Source organism: Temnothorax curvispinosus, unplaced genomic scaffold (genome assembly GCF_003070985.1).
Source record: "Temnothorax curvispinosus isolate PA1 unplaced genomic scaffold, ASM307098v1 QBEX01007396.1, whole genome shotgun sequence".
In the NCBI taxonomy this organism is placed as follows: Eukaryota; Metazoa; Arthropoda; class Insecta; order Hymenoptera; family Formicidae; genus Temnothorax; species Temnothorax curvispinosus.
The window spans coordinates 134,948-155,827 of NW_020217176.1; the positions used below are offsets into that span (position 1 = coordinate 134,948).

At 36.1% G+C, this 20,880-nt stretch overlaps 1 protein-coding gene across 13 annotated transcripts in view; it reads right to left on the reverse strand.

The window, feature by feature from the left end:
• The window catches only part of LOC112456997 (CUGBP Elav-like family member 2), a 334,288-nt gene that overhangs the window by 130,989 nt on the left and 182,419 nt on the right, over positions 1-20,880 (reverse strand). For all 13 annotated transcript variants that reach the window (XR_003041043.1, XR_003041044.1, XM_025019829.1 and 10 more), the window contains one exon: positions 19,958-20,127. Coding sequence is in view for 11 of the 13 variants with exons in the window: in XM_025019829.1 (XP_024875597.1) it covers positions 19,958-20,127 (170 nt within the window). In the remaining 2 variants the exon portion in view is untranslated. The remainder of the gene's footprint in view (positions 1-19,957; positions 20,128-20,880) is intronic.

A 20,880-nucleotide genomic window follows, 5' to 3' on the forward strand; every position in this document is an offset into this window, starting at 1 on the left:
AAAACCAGATTATTTTTGATAATTTTTCAGACATTACTTCTCTTTAATTCATCATTAATTAAGAAATGGATGACAAGCGCGAGTTTAAAAAAAACAACTCTGGCCTTAGGCTTATCCGCTTGTAAACTACAGATGCCGAGTTTGTCGTAACGTTGCGTGCAAAGGCGACGCAGACGGTAGTGACAATCGGGGTAACATTTTACGGGCACGTGAGGGGCTTTAACGAGCCGGCAGTTGACCCGTCTGAGGGCATAAAGACACGTGGTCCGCGAACAAATTACGGCGCGGTATAAACCGCGCGCGGCCAAAACTTCCCTGGAACTTCTCGTCACGGCGTACGTGACAAATCTGATGTCACTTTGTGTAAGTGCATACAACGTGCTCGGGGCGTGTAGCGAGGGTGGTGACAGTGAGATCCGGTAACTCGGAAACATTTTGCGGCAATAAAGGGAGGGAGGGGGTTAATGAGTAGCCAAGTCGTGTCCGCGTAATGTTGGGACACGAAGTGGATCGGTTAAAGAGAAAATGAGGACAGCTATAAAATTTTCAAATGTAGTGGTTTTAGGAGAGATTTCGAGAAGAAAATCTCAAATGTTATGAACCAACAAACTTAGCTAAAAATATTATCTATTAATAAGAATGCAAAAATATATAAATATGATTTATACAATATTTTTTTTTAATAGCTTAATGTTAATAAATTCTCTCTCTCTCTCTCTCTCTCTCTCTCTCTTCCAAAACGGTTCTATTTAGTAATTATATTTGCATTTCCCAAGGGGCCCAAAATAAAAATGGATTCGCGATAAAGGCTGTCTCGTTACTCGCACGTGCGGCCGCACGCGGCTTAACGGCCGTGATTTATCGAGGGCAGAAATCGAGTGACGAATCTGACATTATACCACGATGCAGCAACGGCGCAGGAGTGGATAATTTGACCGCATTTTGCGGCGACCAAGGGATGGTTAACGATCACGACAGGAGGACGGGCAGTTGAGGAGGACACAGTCGGGAGTCAGGAGCTACATGTAGGACGAGCCACCCGCCACCCTGGGTAACGATAGCTCGCGTTAACGACCACCGAGTAGAGCTTGCAGCTCGGGAACCTGGACGGACAAGAAAGCCACGCGCGGGACAAACACGAGACAGCGTGAGAACGGAGACGAGATGAGACGAGACCTCCGGTAGGCCGAGAGCCCTAATTGCCGGCCAGGGATTTACAGGGGGATAGGTGCCAGGAATATAAATATCCTCGCCAGGATAGCCTCGCCACCAGGAATTTCCACTTGCGCCACGGCCAGCCAGCCAGTCGGCCAACCAGCCAGTCGGCTGTCTCGCCTTCGCCCTCGCCGACCGCCGTTCTTCTTCGTCAAGCTTCGTAATCCCACCAGGGATTTTCTAACGTACCATGAATTCCTGCGGTGCGTCCCGCTCTCGGCTGCGACCGTTTGCGACACGAGTCCGAACCGCGAAATTAAAAAGAATCCGTCTTTGTCGGGCACACAGAACGTGTCGATTCGGGGCCATATGCCGACGAGTGTAAGCGCCACGCATTAATCGAGTAAACCGACTCGCTATATTCCATCGCCGTGTATACTAAGCGCAATTGTGCCGTATAACGAGAGCAATTCTAGTATAGCTAGGGTGCGAAATGGAAGAATTTTTCTTTGTTTAATTTAGTCCGTTACGAGAACACGCAAACGATACCAAACTCTCTCTTGTAATTCCTATTATTCTACGTAAATTAAAATAAACGAGCGTAAGCACAAAAGCATAAGCACAAAAAAGTAATTAGGAACGTATAAAGAGATATAATTCTAACGTAATCACACAAATAATGAATTGCAATCAATTCAATTTTTAGCCGCTTTGACATTCCGTTTATCGTATAATACGGTATGCACGACAAATAAATATCGGTGTCGCGCGATAAATTCTGGAGTACTTTTACACCGCGCAATTGTTTCGAATACAGCTGGACAAAAACATCTCGTGGCGCGGTTTAAACATGCCGTGCCGAGCGCGGGGTTTTATGCATTTACCCGCGCGCGCATCGCATCGGTCACATCGGTACAGGGATGTAATTTCTGCGGGACACGAGCGCATTAAGCACCGTTGAGAATAATCTACGGCACGCAATCACCAACGGGCCAATGAAAGTTACTGGCAGATCTAGAACGTTGCTTCGCTATAGTATTTTGCGCAGCTGATGAGCATCGCTTTTCTTTTTTAATAGCGAGTAATTAATTATTCACTTGAAAGTAATTATTTGCTAAATGTACTTCCAAATGTGTAAAAATTGAGAAAATACTTCTCTTCTTTTTGTGTATATATGTACGTCCAATAAATATTACTTGAAGTATAATTTGCATCTTATTTCCTCTATAATATGTATCTATTATTTTACGAGAAAAATCTAAAGCACTTTCATTATTTCGATGAGAGTAAATCTTCTATAAAATCTTGATAGAGATGTATTGTATTAATATTATTTTGTACCATTCACAAACTTTACATTTCTGACTTATTCTCTATTGTATTTTTAAACAATTTAGATTTATAGTTCCATGTTTTTGAAATATTTTTCTACTGCTTTTGTTTATATTGACTGTTATATAGCTTCGCCGTTTAGGTGATGTATGTTGTTTGTTTTATAAACACGCCACTTCCAGGTTATATGATCGGGCGATGTATTTATGTTCTATGAAGCTGACGTTTAAAATGGCCTCTTACGACGTTAGAAATGGGCGAATAGCTGCACAGCGCGATGTACACGTGAGAGTGGTAAGGTAGGAAAATATCCCGTGTCGGAGGACGAGTTTTACGTGCGCGCACCTCGTATATCGGTCGCATTAATGTCATATAATTTTACGGTCCACGTACAGTTCCGGTGCCTCACCAATCGCGCTGCACTTTGATAAAAAGTGGGACATGTGGCTTGGAACACTGGAACACGCGAGCCAGGGACGATACTTTGACAAAAAGCCGAGCGGACTGACGGCGAAAAAATCAAGTGTGAGAGGTTGAATAATTCTATCGCAATTCAATAGTTTTTCGAATGCGCGGAAGACAGCACTTAGTTTTAAAGTTTTTATTCTATATCCACGATATTTCGCTCAACGATTTGAAGACATTACTTTTAATAGCGCGGATTACTCCATTTAGCGCTATATGCTGCACAACGCTTCGTGAAATAATGGCGAAACCAACTGCAGCATTTTCAAGAGATTTAAAAAAACATAGATAAATATATCGCAAAAATAATTTTTAAAAAACAAAAATGGCAACATATGTCTTATTCTATTTTTGATATCTGTTTTTAATGATAACGATGATAGGCTATTGCAGATTCATAAATCGACTCTACGAATGCCTATACTTAAAGGATTAATTCTGGCGAATTGATACGCTGTGATTTTTATTGTCTGAGACATTGGGGGTCGGCCTGAATTAATCGTTAAGGCATCCGACCGGAGAACTTTGCTAATTGAAAATGTCGTTATATCGTAATCTCGTCTTACAACGACGAGCAAAGAATCATTTTACAGGATATTTCATCCGGGAGACGACGCCACGCGATAAGAGGCAAAAGATACGAATTAATTACTTCGATGTCCTCTCGAGCAACTGGAGGTTCAAATTCCCTCAGGACAGTAGTTTATCTTGATTACCTTTAGTCCTTTAGACCTTAGTCCGGGATTAAGAGGGATGATTGAGTAGTCCGCAAGGGCCACGTCTGGCTTGGGCTTCTGGTGTTATATGAAAACACCCTGTCACAATGATTTGTTCTTATTGCACCAAAGTTAGCAAGATTAAAGAGTATAAAACTTGGTTTTAATAACGTATCCGCTTCTTCGCTTGGATTTATGTAATCGTCAGAAAGAAGAATACTATCTTCGTATCATTCCAGATTTTTCGGAACAGTTTTGAATTTACACGTGTCTGTACATTGGCGTTTTAATTATTATGCAGATACGGCAAATAATTGCGACTGAAAAAAGGGATACCTGTATTTAATATAGCTGCAAAATGGGAATATCTTGTAACGGATGCTACGATCTAACCGCGTTGATGCCATCTTAACCCCCCTATATCCACAATGCCAGCAAACTCAAACCCTAACTATCGACTTCCTGTCCGGTGACCAATCATCGAGTCCGCTTACAACCACGAAGCGAAGCGTCACGTTAAAGGACTTTCAAGGAACCTACTTTAAGATCCTTTAAAGGATTATCTTCGTCACCGTGTTCAAAGTCATCTTCAGAAACCATTCAACCACCCATTCAAGTCAACCGATATTTGATGAACGTATGTTCTAAAGTGCAGAACCTCAAAGAACCACCTTCGCGGAGACGACAAAGTTTTTGTTGCATTCAGCAAATCGGTTTCTTTGAGAAAGCCGCGCGTCGATTAATAACGATTTATCGCGATGAGCCATCTTACCGGAATACATCGGAATTATTAAAAGCCTTGTTTGTGTGTGTGTTTGTATGTGTGCGCTGTGGCGTCGAGTGCTTTCGCAAATGATTAATTATTTCTGTGACACGAAGAAGTTTTGCTTAGACACACGACGCGATAATGGAAGCGACGAAAGCTTTTGTTCGCGTGACAGTGATAAAAAAGTTTAACCTTTGTATATCTCAGATGTAAAAAAAAAAAATTTCTCACAGCTGCAATCGGCCAAAAGTTGACAAATATAAATAGTAAAATAGAAAATAATTGTCTTAATTTGAAGTTTTAAAGGGAAAAAAGCGTAAAATTTGCCAAAAGTATTATATAGATTAAATGTGGAATTGTAAAGATTGACACACAAGCTCGCGCGGAGAGTTTGATTTTAATCAAGATTGAACGATCCACGAAAATTTGGTTTCACGGAGGCAACTAGCTTAATGTTTCGTATTATACCCCGTGATGGATGCTACTCGTTAATTTTATAATTTCGCCAGTGAGCGGCGTGATAAGTGAGATAGAGTCGAATTTACGTAGAAAGAAAAAAAAACGAACAAGACTAAATAGACAAAAAGAATGCAAGGAAGAATATAAGAAATGATAAGGAGAAAAAAAGAAGCGAAAGTAAAATGGAAATTACAAAAGAAAGAGTGGGAAGAAGAAGAAAAAGGATAAATAAGAGAGTAAAAGAAAAATGGAAAAGAGAAAAATAGAGAAAAAAAATGAAAAAGAAGTCAAAGAAAGGATGGAATGCAGGTGAGAAAGAGCGGGAAGAGAAGATGAGTAAGGGAGGTGAGAAAGAGGTCGGTGGATGATTGGCTACCCGAGCCACCCCCGGTCGCGAAGTACTAATATCAGGGTGGGTGGGATATACTCTTACAAATTGTCTGCCGGCATGTCGTAGGGGGTCGCGCGCAGAGGGGGATTTGTCTCCATTAAAGGGATTGAGGTTTTGTCGTACTCCACTTCCACACTCTCTTTTCTCTCTCTCCCCGACAACGCCCTACTTATATTTCGCGCCTTGCCTCCTCGCCTCGACAACGCTCCACCGTTTCTCTTTCCGGTGATCTCGTATGCTCCACCGCATACACACTCTGTCTCATTGAGACGAACACCGGATTGGAAGACGAATCTTTTACCAGCAACAAGCTTCTTCACAAGTCCACATCCAGTTAGCGAACCCGAGTATACTTTGTTTTTTGCTTTTCGAGAGACGCAACCTAGTCAAACATACTAAACTCCCGCTTCTTCGTTTTACGGCTTTTAAATCCCGCTTTCTGTGTATTCGCAGAAGTCTATACAGCAGGGCTTTTCAGCTAGGGAATTGCGACTCCCTCAAGAAGTAAATATTATCGGTAATGGAAACATTTACAAATATTATTTACATAACTAATTAGTTAACTAAGTTTTTTCTTTATATAAAAATCTACTCTTACGCCCAACCCAGCGCTTAGTAATGCATGTCAAGAAATTTTCGGACAATAAGAATGTGATGGTGTGTCATCTTGCTGAAACACCACATTTGGCTGATGATTTTCCAACTGGGATAACATTATCTAGATAGATATATCCCTGCTGTTTTTTGCAGAGAAAAAAGGACCCAAAACTTCCGAATAAGACAAAGCACATCAGATATTCACTTTTGGACTATCTCTTTCGAATATTCGAATGGTGTGAGGGTTTTCTGATATTCTGACATTCTCTATATTCTGTAGTTATGACGATTTACCCTTTTTGATACGTAAAACATTGTTTCATCACTAAATCTCCATCTTCAAAGGTAATTTTTATCAGCTTTGACTTTTGACAAAATGTCTTGGGCAAATTGGAAACGGCGCGGCAGAGCTTATCGTCCGGCTGTAAAGCTTGCACAATCTGCAGTTTATAGGCACGAAGTTGAAGGCGATTATGAACAACTCTCCCCAAACAGTCATTTGTGGTTTGTAGTATACCTAGTTGCAAAAAAGATCGTCCAGATGATTTTTGTAGACTTCGAGAAAACGCTTCCTGGATTCGATCAACATCTTTCTACGAAGTGCGAGCACTTCGGTCTTTCCGCTCTTTTTGGTGCTGAACACTACCAGTCCGTTGAAATTACTTTAACCAACGTCGAATAGCATTATCTGAAAGTGGACTTTTTCTATACTGATAATCTGTAACGACGATGCATTGTGATAACGGACTTTGTTTCGAAAAACCAAAGTACATTGCTTTCTTTTAAACAGTTGCCATTTTGAAGTATGACGTTATATTATTTCCCAGAAATCAATGCAGCGAGTACAGCGTTGTCAAATAGAACTATTTAAGTTACATTTTTTTCATCTTCTGTAAGCAGTTTTATTTTGTTTTCGGTTTAAAAATTGTAGGCCACGGAAACTCCGACGATAATTTAGAATCACCCTATATTTTGTTGTATTAAATTTTAAATTTAAAATAAATGTTTGTTACACTTTAAAAAAAATCTGTTACTGTTTAAATTAAATTTGTAATTTTTTTAAAAACAAAATGTTTATCTCATGGCTTTTGGCAAATCTTAAGAACATCGATATGCTATGAGACTAGCAGTGACGAATCTTAAACCAGATTTGAGTTATTGTGTCAATATTAAGCAATCACATCCATTCCGATTCCAAAGATCGCAAGTGAAAAAAGTTAGAGAAACCCTGCTCTACAGTATAAAAATTAGACTTAATAAATGCTATAAATAGATCAGAAATCAGACAGCATAAATTATAAATCGTGCTTAAAAAATAAAGATAAGTAAAAGAACAGTATTTTCCGTTATTTTTGACTAAACTTAAAAAGAAATTACTTTTAAAAGAAATTATAACGTTACATTTATAATATTATAGGTTAAAAAAGTGTACAAAATATTACTTTTATTAACTTCTTATTAAGCAAAAAGAGAATTTCAAATTCGTCGAACGTCGAACAATCTGTACTTGGAAAAAAAATTCTAGGACGTTTTGTAAGAGGTCACGAGGGGACACACTGTGTAGCTCGGGTTGTGTCGACTCGATAAAAAGAGAAAGAAGACTTTGACTCGATATTATTTTATCGGATAGTTTTCGCTCGGAGACCGACTGAGGAAAAGAATGGGGCACGTAAGAGCGGCTGATCGAGTTGATCTACTGTTTCCACTGCGGAATCGGGTCAACCCCGTTTTCGCGTGGGTATATCACCTTTTTCTTTATTCAAGCGATACCGTTGCCATTCGCAAGGAAGCAGATCTTATAAAAAGTATTGAGGAAATAATGTCGTATTACTTATGCGAAATAAAATGGAGTTATCTACTACCACAATAATTCACAAAACAAGGAAATAAAATCACTAATTAAGTAATTACAAAATGTCTCGAATATATTTAAAACAAATTTCGCTTCTAAAAATATTTTGGATACCTTTAAGATTCCATCTGTATTCAATTAATAATTCTAACAATGTTATTCAATGTTATGTAGTATTATTTGAGCATATTATTTAATAACGTTTTCTTAAATTTAATTTAAAAATTAAACAAAATAATATGGTTTAAATCTTAAAACACATATTTAAGATAAAAAAGATGCAAAAAACATGGACATTTAACAAGATAATTCTAATCTATAAACTAATAAAAATTTGCAAATTAATACTTTTAAAAATTAAAAAAAAAATTGGATTAAATACCATAGAAAGGATCTCTTTCTTTCTCGTTATCTTTTTTTTGCATATTTACTGACATACATATTTAATTATCGTTATTAAAGTGGTTATAACATATACAAATGATAATTACAAAGAATTTTAATTCAATATCTTCATGAAATTTTCGTTATTATGATTTCTCCGTAATATCTCACTTTCGCACTCACATCATTTCAAATATAGCATCATTTCAAATATAGATTGTTAGCGTTTGATTCGAATTTCAAATTGACGAAACATGACGATGACACACGCTGTGACAGAAATACATATATTTGCGACCTCTTCGACATGTTATTCTGACCAGGAAAAACAAACGCAGCGCGATTTAACGCTTTGTGGTGAGTTAGATTTTGTCGGATGGGCTGTTACCCGTGCGTGTAGTAGTGTTTGTATTTATATCTGGTACATAGATAGGGCCACACTTGACCAGACGAAAAACGCGTGATAAATCGACGCGATTTGTTACGCCGGTCACCGTTACAAGTGTGCTCTCATAAATTCAGAAAGAGATCTTATTGCCCGGAAGATCCCGATGTACGTCATAATGGGAGATAATATTGGGATCCGTTCCAAGCCATTGTATATCCAATGGTTCTCTTTGTGGATCGAGAGAAACATGGTGTGTGCGCGCACGCAATACAATCTTTATCGGAATATATTTGAATCGGTAAATAGGAAAATATAGCTTCTGCATTTTTATGAGGAAGAAAAAATTCTCCGTATGAAAAGCTGGAAGGAACATCGTGGTATACTCTTAATTTTGTTAAAATAATAAAATAAAATTCCCTTTTTAATAGATTTCCTCTGTTCCAGTGTAATTTTTCGAATAATAAAGCTATCCGAATAAACAATTTTATATAGTATAACAAAACCTATCTTTTATATTGAAATTTCTTCCTTTATAAAAAGCAGTTTAAATAATTTCAACATAAAATATACAAAATATTATTATTTTCAAGTTAACGAGTACCTATATTATTTCGTCAAAATACATGTACACATCTATTATAGGTTTTACACTACATAAGAAAAAGTAAAAATAAGAGAAAATTAAAAATTTGCACGCAAATGTTAAATATATTTTATAATTATTAAATTATAGATGACTTTTATGTTCAATATAAGAGCTTCTTTAATCGAAAAATTCGATTGAGTGTCTATATCTGGAAATTCTATGTCAATATATAGTCGAAAATTGAATACAACGAACCAACGTGTTATGATTCTTCATTAAATATGCGTAATGGTCGGAACTATATGGTGTCCTAACCGTAGCCGAATATCTCGAAGTCTCGAAGGCAGTCGACACCTGCCGTGGTTAGATAAGCTCCGTGCAAATTTACCCGACTTACTTTCAGAATCAGCCGAAATACGGTTACATTGCACTCTAGCACTTCTCTCTCTTTCTCTCTTCTCTCCTGTCTGCCCTCGCAGAAGCGCTCAAATATTTGCGCAATCGATGGCAGTTTTGCCGCGGCGTAATGGCAAGAGAAGCGAGAAATTCCCGCGGTCCTATATTCGAGAACAAAGAGATGCAAGGAGGTGGAAAAGAAGCGAAACGGTGGGAAGGAGGGAAGAGGACGAAACGGAAGTTAAGAGCGTAACGGAACTCGGAAGACGGAAGAAAGAGGAGAAAAGTACAAACGCAAAGCAAGAAGAAATGAGACTTTCGACGAGGATTCGAGAAATTAAACTTCGCAATGCTCCTTGTAATCCTGACTGCCAGCCAAAACTTTTACCATGCCGTATTTATTGTTAAGCATAAATTCTTGCGATCAATGGATGTAATATAAAAAGAAAATTGTCACTACATTTGATGTTAGTTGACAAATGTAATTCATAAAGTGTCACGGCCACGTTAAAGATATAATAAACATAAAAGCTTTGTTAATAACACGTATTTTTCTGACTATATAAATAGATATTATTTTGTAACATTTTTTTTTTAATTTAATCTGCTTCTTACAAAAATATAGTATGCAAAATTCTTATTAACATTTTTTCTCAATAATTGCAACTTTTAATAGTTTAGATTTTAAAAAATGTTAATAAATACATCAGATAATAGAAATTGTTTTAACTAAACTTTTAATTTATATAAATTTATCTTTGTGTACAAAAATATTTGCATGATGGTAATTCAAATGACTAAATTGAAATTAAAGAATTAATTTAATAATCGCTTTGCTTTGCGAAAATACGTTTCAAGAAACGTTATCTGTTAACAATGTCGACATTTATCAATGAAATTTTGAAACTGCGCCCGGTAGTGGCCGATGCCATGAGTTCCACAAGATTACGGGGATCAGGAGCCGTTTAGTCGCAACTCCGATGAGACTTTAACTGGCTTTAGTCAAAGTCGCGTAATTCCCTACGACGAAAACGTAACGAGTTCGCGGCAGGAGGATTCCGTAGGGGAGAACCGCCCTCGTCGTTGGGGGTAACTCGAAAAGTAAAAGTCCCAAATCCCGTACGCAACTTTAAATTAAAGCAGTTCGTTTTGCCCACCTTTCGTGTTTTTATCATCCCAGTTAGTTGGCATTTTCGTGATTCGCAGAAAATAAATGAAAGGGAAAAAATAATGAGATATTTGAAACGCGTGTTACAGATTCCTTTTTTTTCTTATAAAAAGTAAACTGTTGAAATAAAATAAAAATTCCCCTTTGTTATGTCTGTTATAAAAAAATCAATTATAATTTTTGTCAATAGATATAGAAATATATAAAAAGAATATTTCCTATATATCCTGTATAAAATTGTGATATTTCTAAACAAATTATGAGAACAGATTAAAAGTAAGATTTACCAATTTGCGGAAATAATCGATTTTGAAAAACTGACGATTGAAATTCCACAATTTAGATTAAAAATCGATATCCTGCCCTATATAGCAACTTGACATATATTTGTGTCTTTTAAGCGTTAAAAGAATAGTGAGAGTATTCTAGAGATGCACGTCACGAAGATTAATTCGCGCGAGATTTACCAGCCGGTCTTTGTATTTACACGCACTTGCAGCACGGATGGAATGCCGAGTGGGATCCAGCTCGAGGGATGAACAAAGGGCAGAAGGCGTCATTAAGGCTGAGTGATCGACGAGCGGGCGTCGGAAATACTAAGCAAGTGCCGTTTGCCGACTGGAAGCACGTGCCAGTTCTTGGCGCGGGAGCAGTTTGCCAATTAATTAGAGCTGTTTCCGGTGGTGTCATCAGTAGGTATCATCGATCCGCCACCGCAATTAATTTCGGCACCGCGAACTCGTGGGCAAAGATAGAACGTAGCGGGGGATAAGTTGCATCAATCGTTAGAGATCACACTTTTTCATGCTCATGCATCGCGCAAAGTGAAATTGGATTGCATTGCTAAAAGCAATTTTACTTGAGTAAAAGGAGATTTCTGAAACTATCTATCAAGCTAAGATAGTTAGTAACGGAAATATCGAAAATATCAATTTGAAGCTAACGAATTATTTATGTTACTGAACAAAATTGCAGCTGTTGATCAGTTAATCGAAATAATTTTTTATTTGTCATATTTTTGCAACTGGACTTAATTTAAATACTTTTCTATACTATCTCTGAAACGTGAACATTCTTTAATCCTATTGTAGAAAAGTGCATTTCGTGTGTTTAATACGATTTCCTTTGATATTTTGAGAAAAATGACATGGTATCCTCACGCTTTGAAATCCCTGTGCAATTATCTAAAGCTTTTTGACTCACGATATATACGACATACTCAGTTATCAGCTCGGCGGTGCCGTTATGGGACTTCAAAAATTTATCTGTCTTCGAAAAGTCCGTTACTCTCCTGCGAAAAGAACCAACAACTACCTTGAATCCGGCTTGCTCGTGTTGGAACACAAGCACGCTCGGAAGCAGCTTTGCGATACTTCCGCGCCGGAGTTTCGTTTAAAGTTTCTCGCGTAATCCTGAAGTGCACAGTGTACGACGACTCCTGCGTTCTTCACGATTTCGGTGGCCTTTGGAAAAGTTCGAAGACAAAGAGACATGAGAAAATAACCATTAGGCGGAAAATAAAGGATTTATGGCGATATTGTTCAAAAGATAATGCGAAAACAGATGAACTAAAGGAATTTGTTCTGTAAAATTCAATTTTTAACCTTCAAAGTTATGGCTATGTGCGTTTGGATTATTTACTATTTCCATTTGTCCCTGACTATTATTATGTCCTGAAGATTCTACCTTTTATGAAATATCGATAGCTTAATTTCCTACAGCAATATAATAAAAGGAAAAACCGAATATATTATAACAATTGCTAGATCAGTAGAGTATTTATGATCCATGATCCCAGTAATATCTTTCCTTTTTTTTTATTCTTCTATATTTTATGAAAACTCAACGGAAATAAAATTTGCTAAGAACTTGGAAAATCTGACAATTCCACAATCCACTCCCAGAAATCTGTACATAAACTGCGACTTCAAGAAAATTCACGAGAATCCGTGTCAGTTATTTTCTATCCTTCGTTCAGTCTTCATTCGTTTACTCGTATATCCGTTTTTCAGTCGATCAGTTACATTTCTTTTATTAATTACGTTCTTCTTTACCAATCTTCAATCGTGTTTTTATTTAAAAAAAAAAGCCAGTTACCGCAATTTAGTGTCAATCGTCAATCAGTCAGTCTTTAGTTCTTTTTTATTAAAAGAAATTCGCGTGTTTGTTTACGTCCTCTTTGTTCTTGTTTCTCTCTTTTAGTGGGCCGATTTTTTTATCCCCTTATTTGACTTTACCACTTCCCTCGGAACAATTCTGTTACGTTTTTTCATCAGATCATACCCAAGCTTATTTATATATTTATTCCTTCAAAACAGCTCGAAAATTTTCATTCTTTTCTTTTATTTTATAAACTACTCCCTCTTTCTTATTCCACCATTTCCTCCGAGTATTCTTTATCCCCCTTCCTATCCTCCGACGAAGATTAAATTATTGAGAAGATTTCTGTTTCTTCTACTTCTAATTATCCTTTTTTATAATTTCTTTCCTCCACATGTTAAAAGAAATCGAATAAATCTTTTTTAGAGTTAGCTGTTATTGTGGTCGCGTGTGTGTGTGTATGTGTGTAAAGATGTGATGTTACCCCAAAAAACCATTTGCGGCTCTCTGCAAGTCGTATAGTTACTCCACGACTATAATATGTGCCCAATTCGACTTTTCGTTACAACGTCGACTGCAGGCCGATGAATACTTTTGCTGAATTTGTTTATAAACTTTAGTCGATGCGACAACAGAACTTTAGTCGATGCGAAAAAGCGCATTCGCCCGCACGCAGCTGATTAGTGTGATGCCGGGCTGCCGTTTGGTAGGCGCACATGCGCGGCCACCACACTTTTTACTGTGCCCATACACACACAACACACACATGGGTTTAATTTTTAATTCCTTTTATCTCACTTTTTAACAATTTATGTTTGTAAATTGTAAATAAATGTTTATAAATCGGATAGAATATTAACATTAAAAATAAAGTCTATCCCATCGATTATTCTATCCGACCTCCGTATCTTTCTGCACACTCGCGGATAATATACATACACAAGTGTTCATATATTTATATATACATGTACCTATATTCACATGCGTTTTAAGCATCAACCTATATTATTAATCTATTATTTTATTATTATTTCCAACATTTATATTAATAGAACTTTATTTGTAAAGTTTGTATAAATAGAACTATTACTTATGATAAAATATTGTCAATAATTTAAAAGATCCCGACCTCAGTTTTCCGCTAGCTCTATTAAGTTCCTCTACTCGAATGAAGGTCCGACTAACGCATCGCTCACAAAAGACATCGCTGTAAATTCAAGTGCATTATTTCTACATCACGTATAAACGTTTAAAATGACACATTTGACTGAAGCTCGTTTTACATGTTTTGTTGCGTGTTAAATTAACACGTTTAATCATATTAATACGTTCAACCGTGTTAAATGATGTCATTTAGAACGGCAAGAAATGTGTAAAAAGAGCTTCAGTTAAAATAACACACTTGGATTTGCAGTGATTATATCATCCTATCGGGACGTTGACATCCGGAGGCTTGCATGTATAATAGAATTCGTCTCGGAGCACGCATCTCAGTGTGTATACTGCGAAAAGATGCCTGCCCTTCCATATTTTTCTATTCTTATTTGACATCTTTCTCGAAATAAAAGAATCCCGGAGTTCGGGCATAACATATTATCGTTACTTGTAAAAATAAAATAAAATTAAGGAATTCAAGGAATAAAAAGATAAATCTACAAATATTGCTATAACATTTTTACAGGAAAATATTCAAATTAGTAAAAAGAGACAGATAGAAATTACAATTGTTGCGTGCATGTTTGAAGATTACTGCACGTGTGCATTTATCAAAATACTTTTACAAGAGAAATCGATTAGTGAACGCGCGACGATTAGAATAAAGTACACTTGGTATATAGCCTTTAAGAAGGGTATCGATTTTCTCGAGCTATTTCCAGGCACTATACATGACTGACAAATAGTAGAGCCGATCTTTATAGCGACCGTTAAAGATAGTAACGTCGACGAAGTTCGGCTTTCTTCAGCGTGAAAGTGCAAGGTGACGCGAGCATGGCACGACTTTAAGGACGATTAATAGGGCCGTGTGATTAATAGCAGAGTGTACTTCTACAGGCGTAACGAGCAGCGAAAGGTCGATTCGCGTTTCCGTTTAAGACAAACAAATTCTCCGAGCGATTCGCGGAGTATTCCGGAGTGTGCGAGAAGATTTTAGAAACGAAGATGCAAGAGAAGAGACAAACGCCGCCTCGCAACGATACTGTATATATCCGCACAATAACAGGAAGCTTGTCGAAGAGGAATTCGCAATCGACACAGGGAAACATCCGCGCGCGAGCTCTGTTAATTTAACTAAAACATTTCCCAACGTCTTTTCGCCGGGCGGAAGCAACGGAATTCCACGCGGAAAATTGTGCGACAGGAGACAGCAGTCCCGTCCTTCCTGTTTGCAGAGAATCCTATTGTCGTCCTTGTCGTTCCCATATCGTGTCTCACAAAGTAGCGAGGTATCGAATTCCGCTACTTTGCGACAAGAAGCGGCGCGCAGTCGGACACTTTCGGGATTCCGATATATTGGCTACGATGGCAATCTCGAAGATCTTCATTGCGAACACGGTTCCGCACTTGTTTTAATCGGGCATAAAAGGAGTTTGCCGCGAGTTCGCTGTCTCCTATTGACTCACCAAATTGAACATTCCATAGATTGCTCACTTTGGCGATATTGATTTCAAAGCAGATGACTTCGGCCGCCATTTTATCTGTTTCGCATAAATCTCGTATTTCGATGGTGGACATACCCGAATTAATATGATAATACCCGAATTAATTATGTAAATGCCCGGTAAAGTTACTTTGTGATGAGATTAGCTTACCTTAATATGCATATTGCAATAGAAGGCCCTTAATGATCAATATAATCACCGGGCCATAAATTAGAAAAATTACAGCGCTTGGGTGCAGGTAGAGTGGGTTAAACTTATAACGAGTAGTTTTCTCTATCATTTTACGATTTTCGCAATAATTAATGAGAAATTGATTAATAAAGATCTGTGAATGTCAGTATGCATATCTGGTGTACGGAATCCCGTGTTCAGCGGCAAAAGACAGCCTAACATTACGCATTATTGCAAACTGCCGTTGCCAAAAGCACGTTCCTCCCAATGTTTCACCATATGCGTAGCAACTGTAATCGACGAAAAGTTGTCTTTTCTTCTTCATGCGCTTGCAATCACGCCGATGAAGTGCTCTATCACAAAATGAGAGAGCACTTTTCTATTCCGTTCAACCCGTTCTACTTGCATACAAGCGCTGTGCTAATAATTATCATGTATGGTGTGCATATATACATATATATATTTTTATCATTCTCTTATTGTTAAACAATTTACTTAAAAATTTTTTTAAAATAAAGAGTCAAAGGTAAGAAATCTATTAAGTCAACTCTTTTTCTACTCGATAGATCGCTAAATCAAGTAATCGCGAAATTGGTATAAAAGTCAATCGGAAAAGAATATTTCAAAACTTTCGCTGGTAGTTACTTTCGCTTAGTAAATAATTTTGCTTAAAATGTCTGTATATTGTAAACTATATCATAAACTTGTTCACCAATAAAGAATATATCATCGAATTTACATACGTTTAATTTCAAAGTAATTTGATTAATTAAAAATAGAATATCAAAGAAGTGCCTTTAGTCATCACATTATGCTGCATTTTATGCTTTTTATATTTAACTTCAACGAAAAATACCTTATCGAAATAATAGAGTTAATTATATTAAGTCTGGTTTTATGGAAGCGTCTAAAATTAAATAAATGAGAAACAGATTAAAGTATTGTAATTATCAATGCTGAAGAAAATTTTTTCATTATGTGAAATTACGAGTATTCCTGTGAATAATTTAAACTTCAAATTTATCCTGGCGTAAATCAAATATATTCCACAAGTACCCCTTGTTAATTTTTAGTAGAGCTTATGCCAAGCTCAACTCCGCAGCTTAATTAATATAGAATTTCTGGAAATTTTAGCGTTTTATTTCTACCGTCGAGATAAAACGCCTCGATGCACTGTGGAATTTACCTTCTGACTCGCTGTTTGGCCAGCGACAGACAAGCCTGCTCACCCCATGTCGAGTGTTATTATTCCGGTATGCATTTTACTTAAGTTACTAATTTATATACCGATTGTGTACGTGTGTGTATTCAATGCTTACAAATGAGATTTTACAGAACGCCACTTATGACCACTTATTAAACTGATAAAAAGTGTGGTAATCGGTTCATTTTAAGATATTATAAAATCGATTTTAATTTGAGACGAGGAAGGCGACGAGGAGATTGCCTAACATGACATTGTCAACTAAAAGTTAATTGGGAAACAGTAATTAGCTCGTTTTATTGTAGAATTGAAACTCCACGTTGACAGAGATTTCGAATCTAAAATGCGGTGCATTAAACAAACGGCCCGCGAGCGGGACATTAATTCACCATTACGTCATGGTAATCAAGTTAAATTTTCACAATGGGGAACGAATTTCATCCCAGTTGTACTGCCTGCCGCCATCAATTTTGCAGGTGCGCATGACGTTTACAATTCGCCCACATTAATTATTCCGGAAGTTCTCAGAATCCTAACATTTCGCGCCTTCCGACTCGGATAGTGCATCGCGTACATTTTACATATAGATCTACTTATCTGCAGAAGATTTCTGAAGTCTGCTTCGTCAAGAAAATTCGTTTAAATTACCAAGAACTGCGAAATAAGATAACATTAGCAATTGATTTATCTTCCATGTTTGATATATTGAATGTTTGGAAATTAATTTCTGCATAATCAAAAATAATTTTAAACAATTAAAAAAATAAAGTAGCTTTATAAGAAGTACAATAAAATTTTGAAACTTCTTTCTTTCTATTTTTCTCCTTTTGTATACACACGCATTACACGTATATTATTTACAAATCAAATTGCAAGAAAGCAATTGCTATAAGTTGTAAAAAAATTATAAAAAAATAATATCATAATTAATAATTTTTTAATTAAAGTAAGTAACTTTTTTAAATTGCCCGTTGTCTGTGATCTATGTAATTTAATGTGCTTAGAAAAAAATTAATATAATATAGTTTATTATACATTTGTAGTTTTCTAAGTTTCCAGTAGAAGGTATTTATCATAAATGTATAGTTTTCTAGCTACTATTTGTTACAAGAATGATACAATACAATATTTTTTCTTTTTCTGCTCGTTATTATATAGAAAACTCGATCATAATTATGCTTGGTGATATCCACGGCGAACTTCGACCGCACAGAAATCGATATTCTTAACATGTACAATCGAGTTTTACCACACAATGCCTGACTTTCACATCGGCTGCAAATTTGAAGTCATCTGTACAGTGAAAGTAATTGTGCAAACTTTCACCGATGCAGACGACGTTTAGCGAGCGTTAAGCCTCGTTATTAGTGAGTACGTGCATATTTCAGTGACAGCCACGTTACAAGCGCGCCTGTATTCGGACGTGGGGAGACATAAGAGAGTCTCGTGGGGTTGCTCTCTCGCCCTCCGATCGATATACCGAGGAAGGTTTATAGCAACGACCGTTCCTATAACTACATATCAATCGTTGTATTCGCGTTTCTCTTTCTTTATTTTCTTTATCTGATGTGGATGTTGGTTGGAAACAATAAAAAGTAATTTTCTTCAAATATTATTATCTTACTAATCCTACATGAAAATCTTGTTCAAAGATATTTTCTTCAATATTTTTTTTTAGTTACACAACATGTTACAATCTTTAAAAAATTTTTAGTTTTATATCCTGAAGTGCCATCCGTTATTACTTCTTACACTTGTTTATCTACTTTCTACAATTATTTTCAATTTAGAAAATTTGTGGTGACACTTGATAAAGAAATAATTGATTACAATCATGTAGGATTATTCAATTATACTATATCCGTTTAGCAATTAGGTTGGAATTTTGAAAAAAGCCAAATTATTCGGAATAATACCTATCGATACGCTCCATTACGAGACTACATCAATAATAGTAAAGCGCAACAATTATATTGAAAATTCGATTACGTCGAAAATGTTGAGGGATCAGTTTAATGGAAAATATGATTTTCGGCGAATTAACCTATTCAGTGAATTTATTGGTATAATTCAACTTGAAGAACGGTTTTCAAAAATCAGATGCATCGGAATTCCAATTATTTGATAATCAAATAGTATTAGCATTATTCGCGTAATCCGTCTCTTATATCTTTTTCATGACATATTTCTCATTATTTATCATATATAATTATAGTATCGCATCGCAATTAGCTGCGAGAAGTACGAAAACAATAATACAGGATATCCATCTATATCCTCCATAAAAAATGAAATATATTCAATTCTCGAACAATTCTCGCGTGATATCATAAGGGTCGAACATATCCGGAATTAATTTTGATCTACGATCATGTCTCACGGCCTATCGTTCTTTATGTCCTCGTAAATGCGTCTATTTTCCCTGACTTTTTCTCTCTTTCTACAACTATTTCGCGTATTCATTTCAACATGCCATTCCGTTAACTTCGAAATGTCGATGATCGTGACATTCGTGACAGTGTAAGTGCGTAAACCGATTTTCATGCTCGATTCCGTTTTGTTTTATGAATGTTGAACAGATTTGGAAGATTTGTCGATAACAAAATAAAAGTTATGTACTGCAGGTCCGGCTTTTCTTATTGATTTATTCACGTAAAATGAAAAAAAGTCAGAGAAAAATATATCGAAAAAGAGTTAAGTATAATGCAATAATTATCATTTGTTAAAATTATATAGAAGAGTATATTACGTAGTATTTTTCATTTTTGTAAAAAAGAATATTGAAAACTGCTAATATGCTGATTAAATATATTTGTTAAATTATAAGAATTCTTATTATAATTTTTCTAACAAGAATATATTGTAACGTTTGATACACATTCATAATTCATAACATTTTGTTTATATACAATTCTGTCACATAATTAAAGACTCTAATAAATCTTGAGCAAAATAGCAAAGAAATAGAAAGAAATCTATCTCCATCTGTTAGATGGAGTTATTTAAAAAGTTAATTTAGAATTATTTATTCAAAAATAGTTCTTTATGTCGCAAATAATTTAAAAAATGCGCTTTTTACCACTCTTTCATTAAATGCAAAATTTTATTGCAACTGGGTGATTTGAGCATGCATGCAATCGCAAATTTAAAGAAACTCAATGACTCACCCCTATGACTGCCGGTGATCTTGTCCCGCAGGATATTTATCTGATGCACTCGACCATATTCCTCAAACATCATCCTCAGATCATTCTCATCCATATCGTGAGGTACCTGTCCCACGAACATCTTTATGTTATCCGGATCTGGCTGCTCCACACTGTTGTTGTTCATTATACTGTAATGTGAAAAAAAAGTTTATGTTGTATGTGTACGCGGCATATTAAATATGCATGCAGTCTACAGCAAAACAACGTTATTAATACGTTAACAAGTCAAAAACTCTTGTGTGCACTTTATCAGTTCGTAGTCGTGTGATTTATCGTAGTCGAGTAATTTGTAAAAACGCCCCCCCCTTTTCAGATATAATATTTTAAACATAATTGAGATAATATTATCGCCAATATTCCAGACAATAGCTTTTATTATTTGTTAATGCGAAAAAGGTAAAGAATTGAAAATTCACGCACAAATTATTATAAGATAACTGTAAACAAGAGAAGAGCCTTTAGCAACTTTACTAGACAAGTTACACATTAATAAGCTCTCGTTTTCTATATAATATTCAAGGATTACATATGTCTGCGCAATAAAATTTATTTATAAAATCGCCGAATAAAACGGTTTCGCGAGCAGATTTATTCGCAGTCGACTATTTCGCGACCGAGAAACCAATCGACTATTTTGATTGGACATGTTGCAAAGCGCGAAATATTCTCACGGGCATCGCACTCGTTAAACGAACGATTAAAATATTAAGCACTTTATCTGTGCAAAGTGAAGCAGAGGATGATTTTATTGCGGCGACATGTATATGACCACGAATGGCCGCAAAGTGAGTTAGAAGTTATTATATCGGGAATGGAAAAATATTGGGGCCGAATATTTTGTAGCATGTTCCCTATGAATATGATTTATTTTATATAGAGGC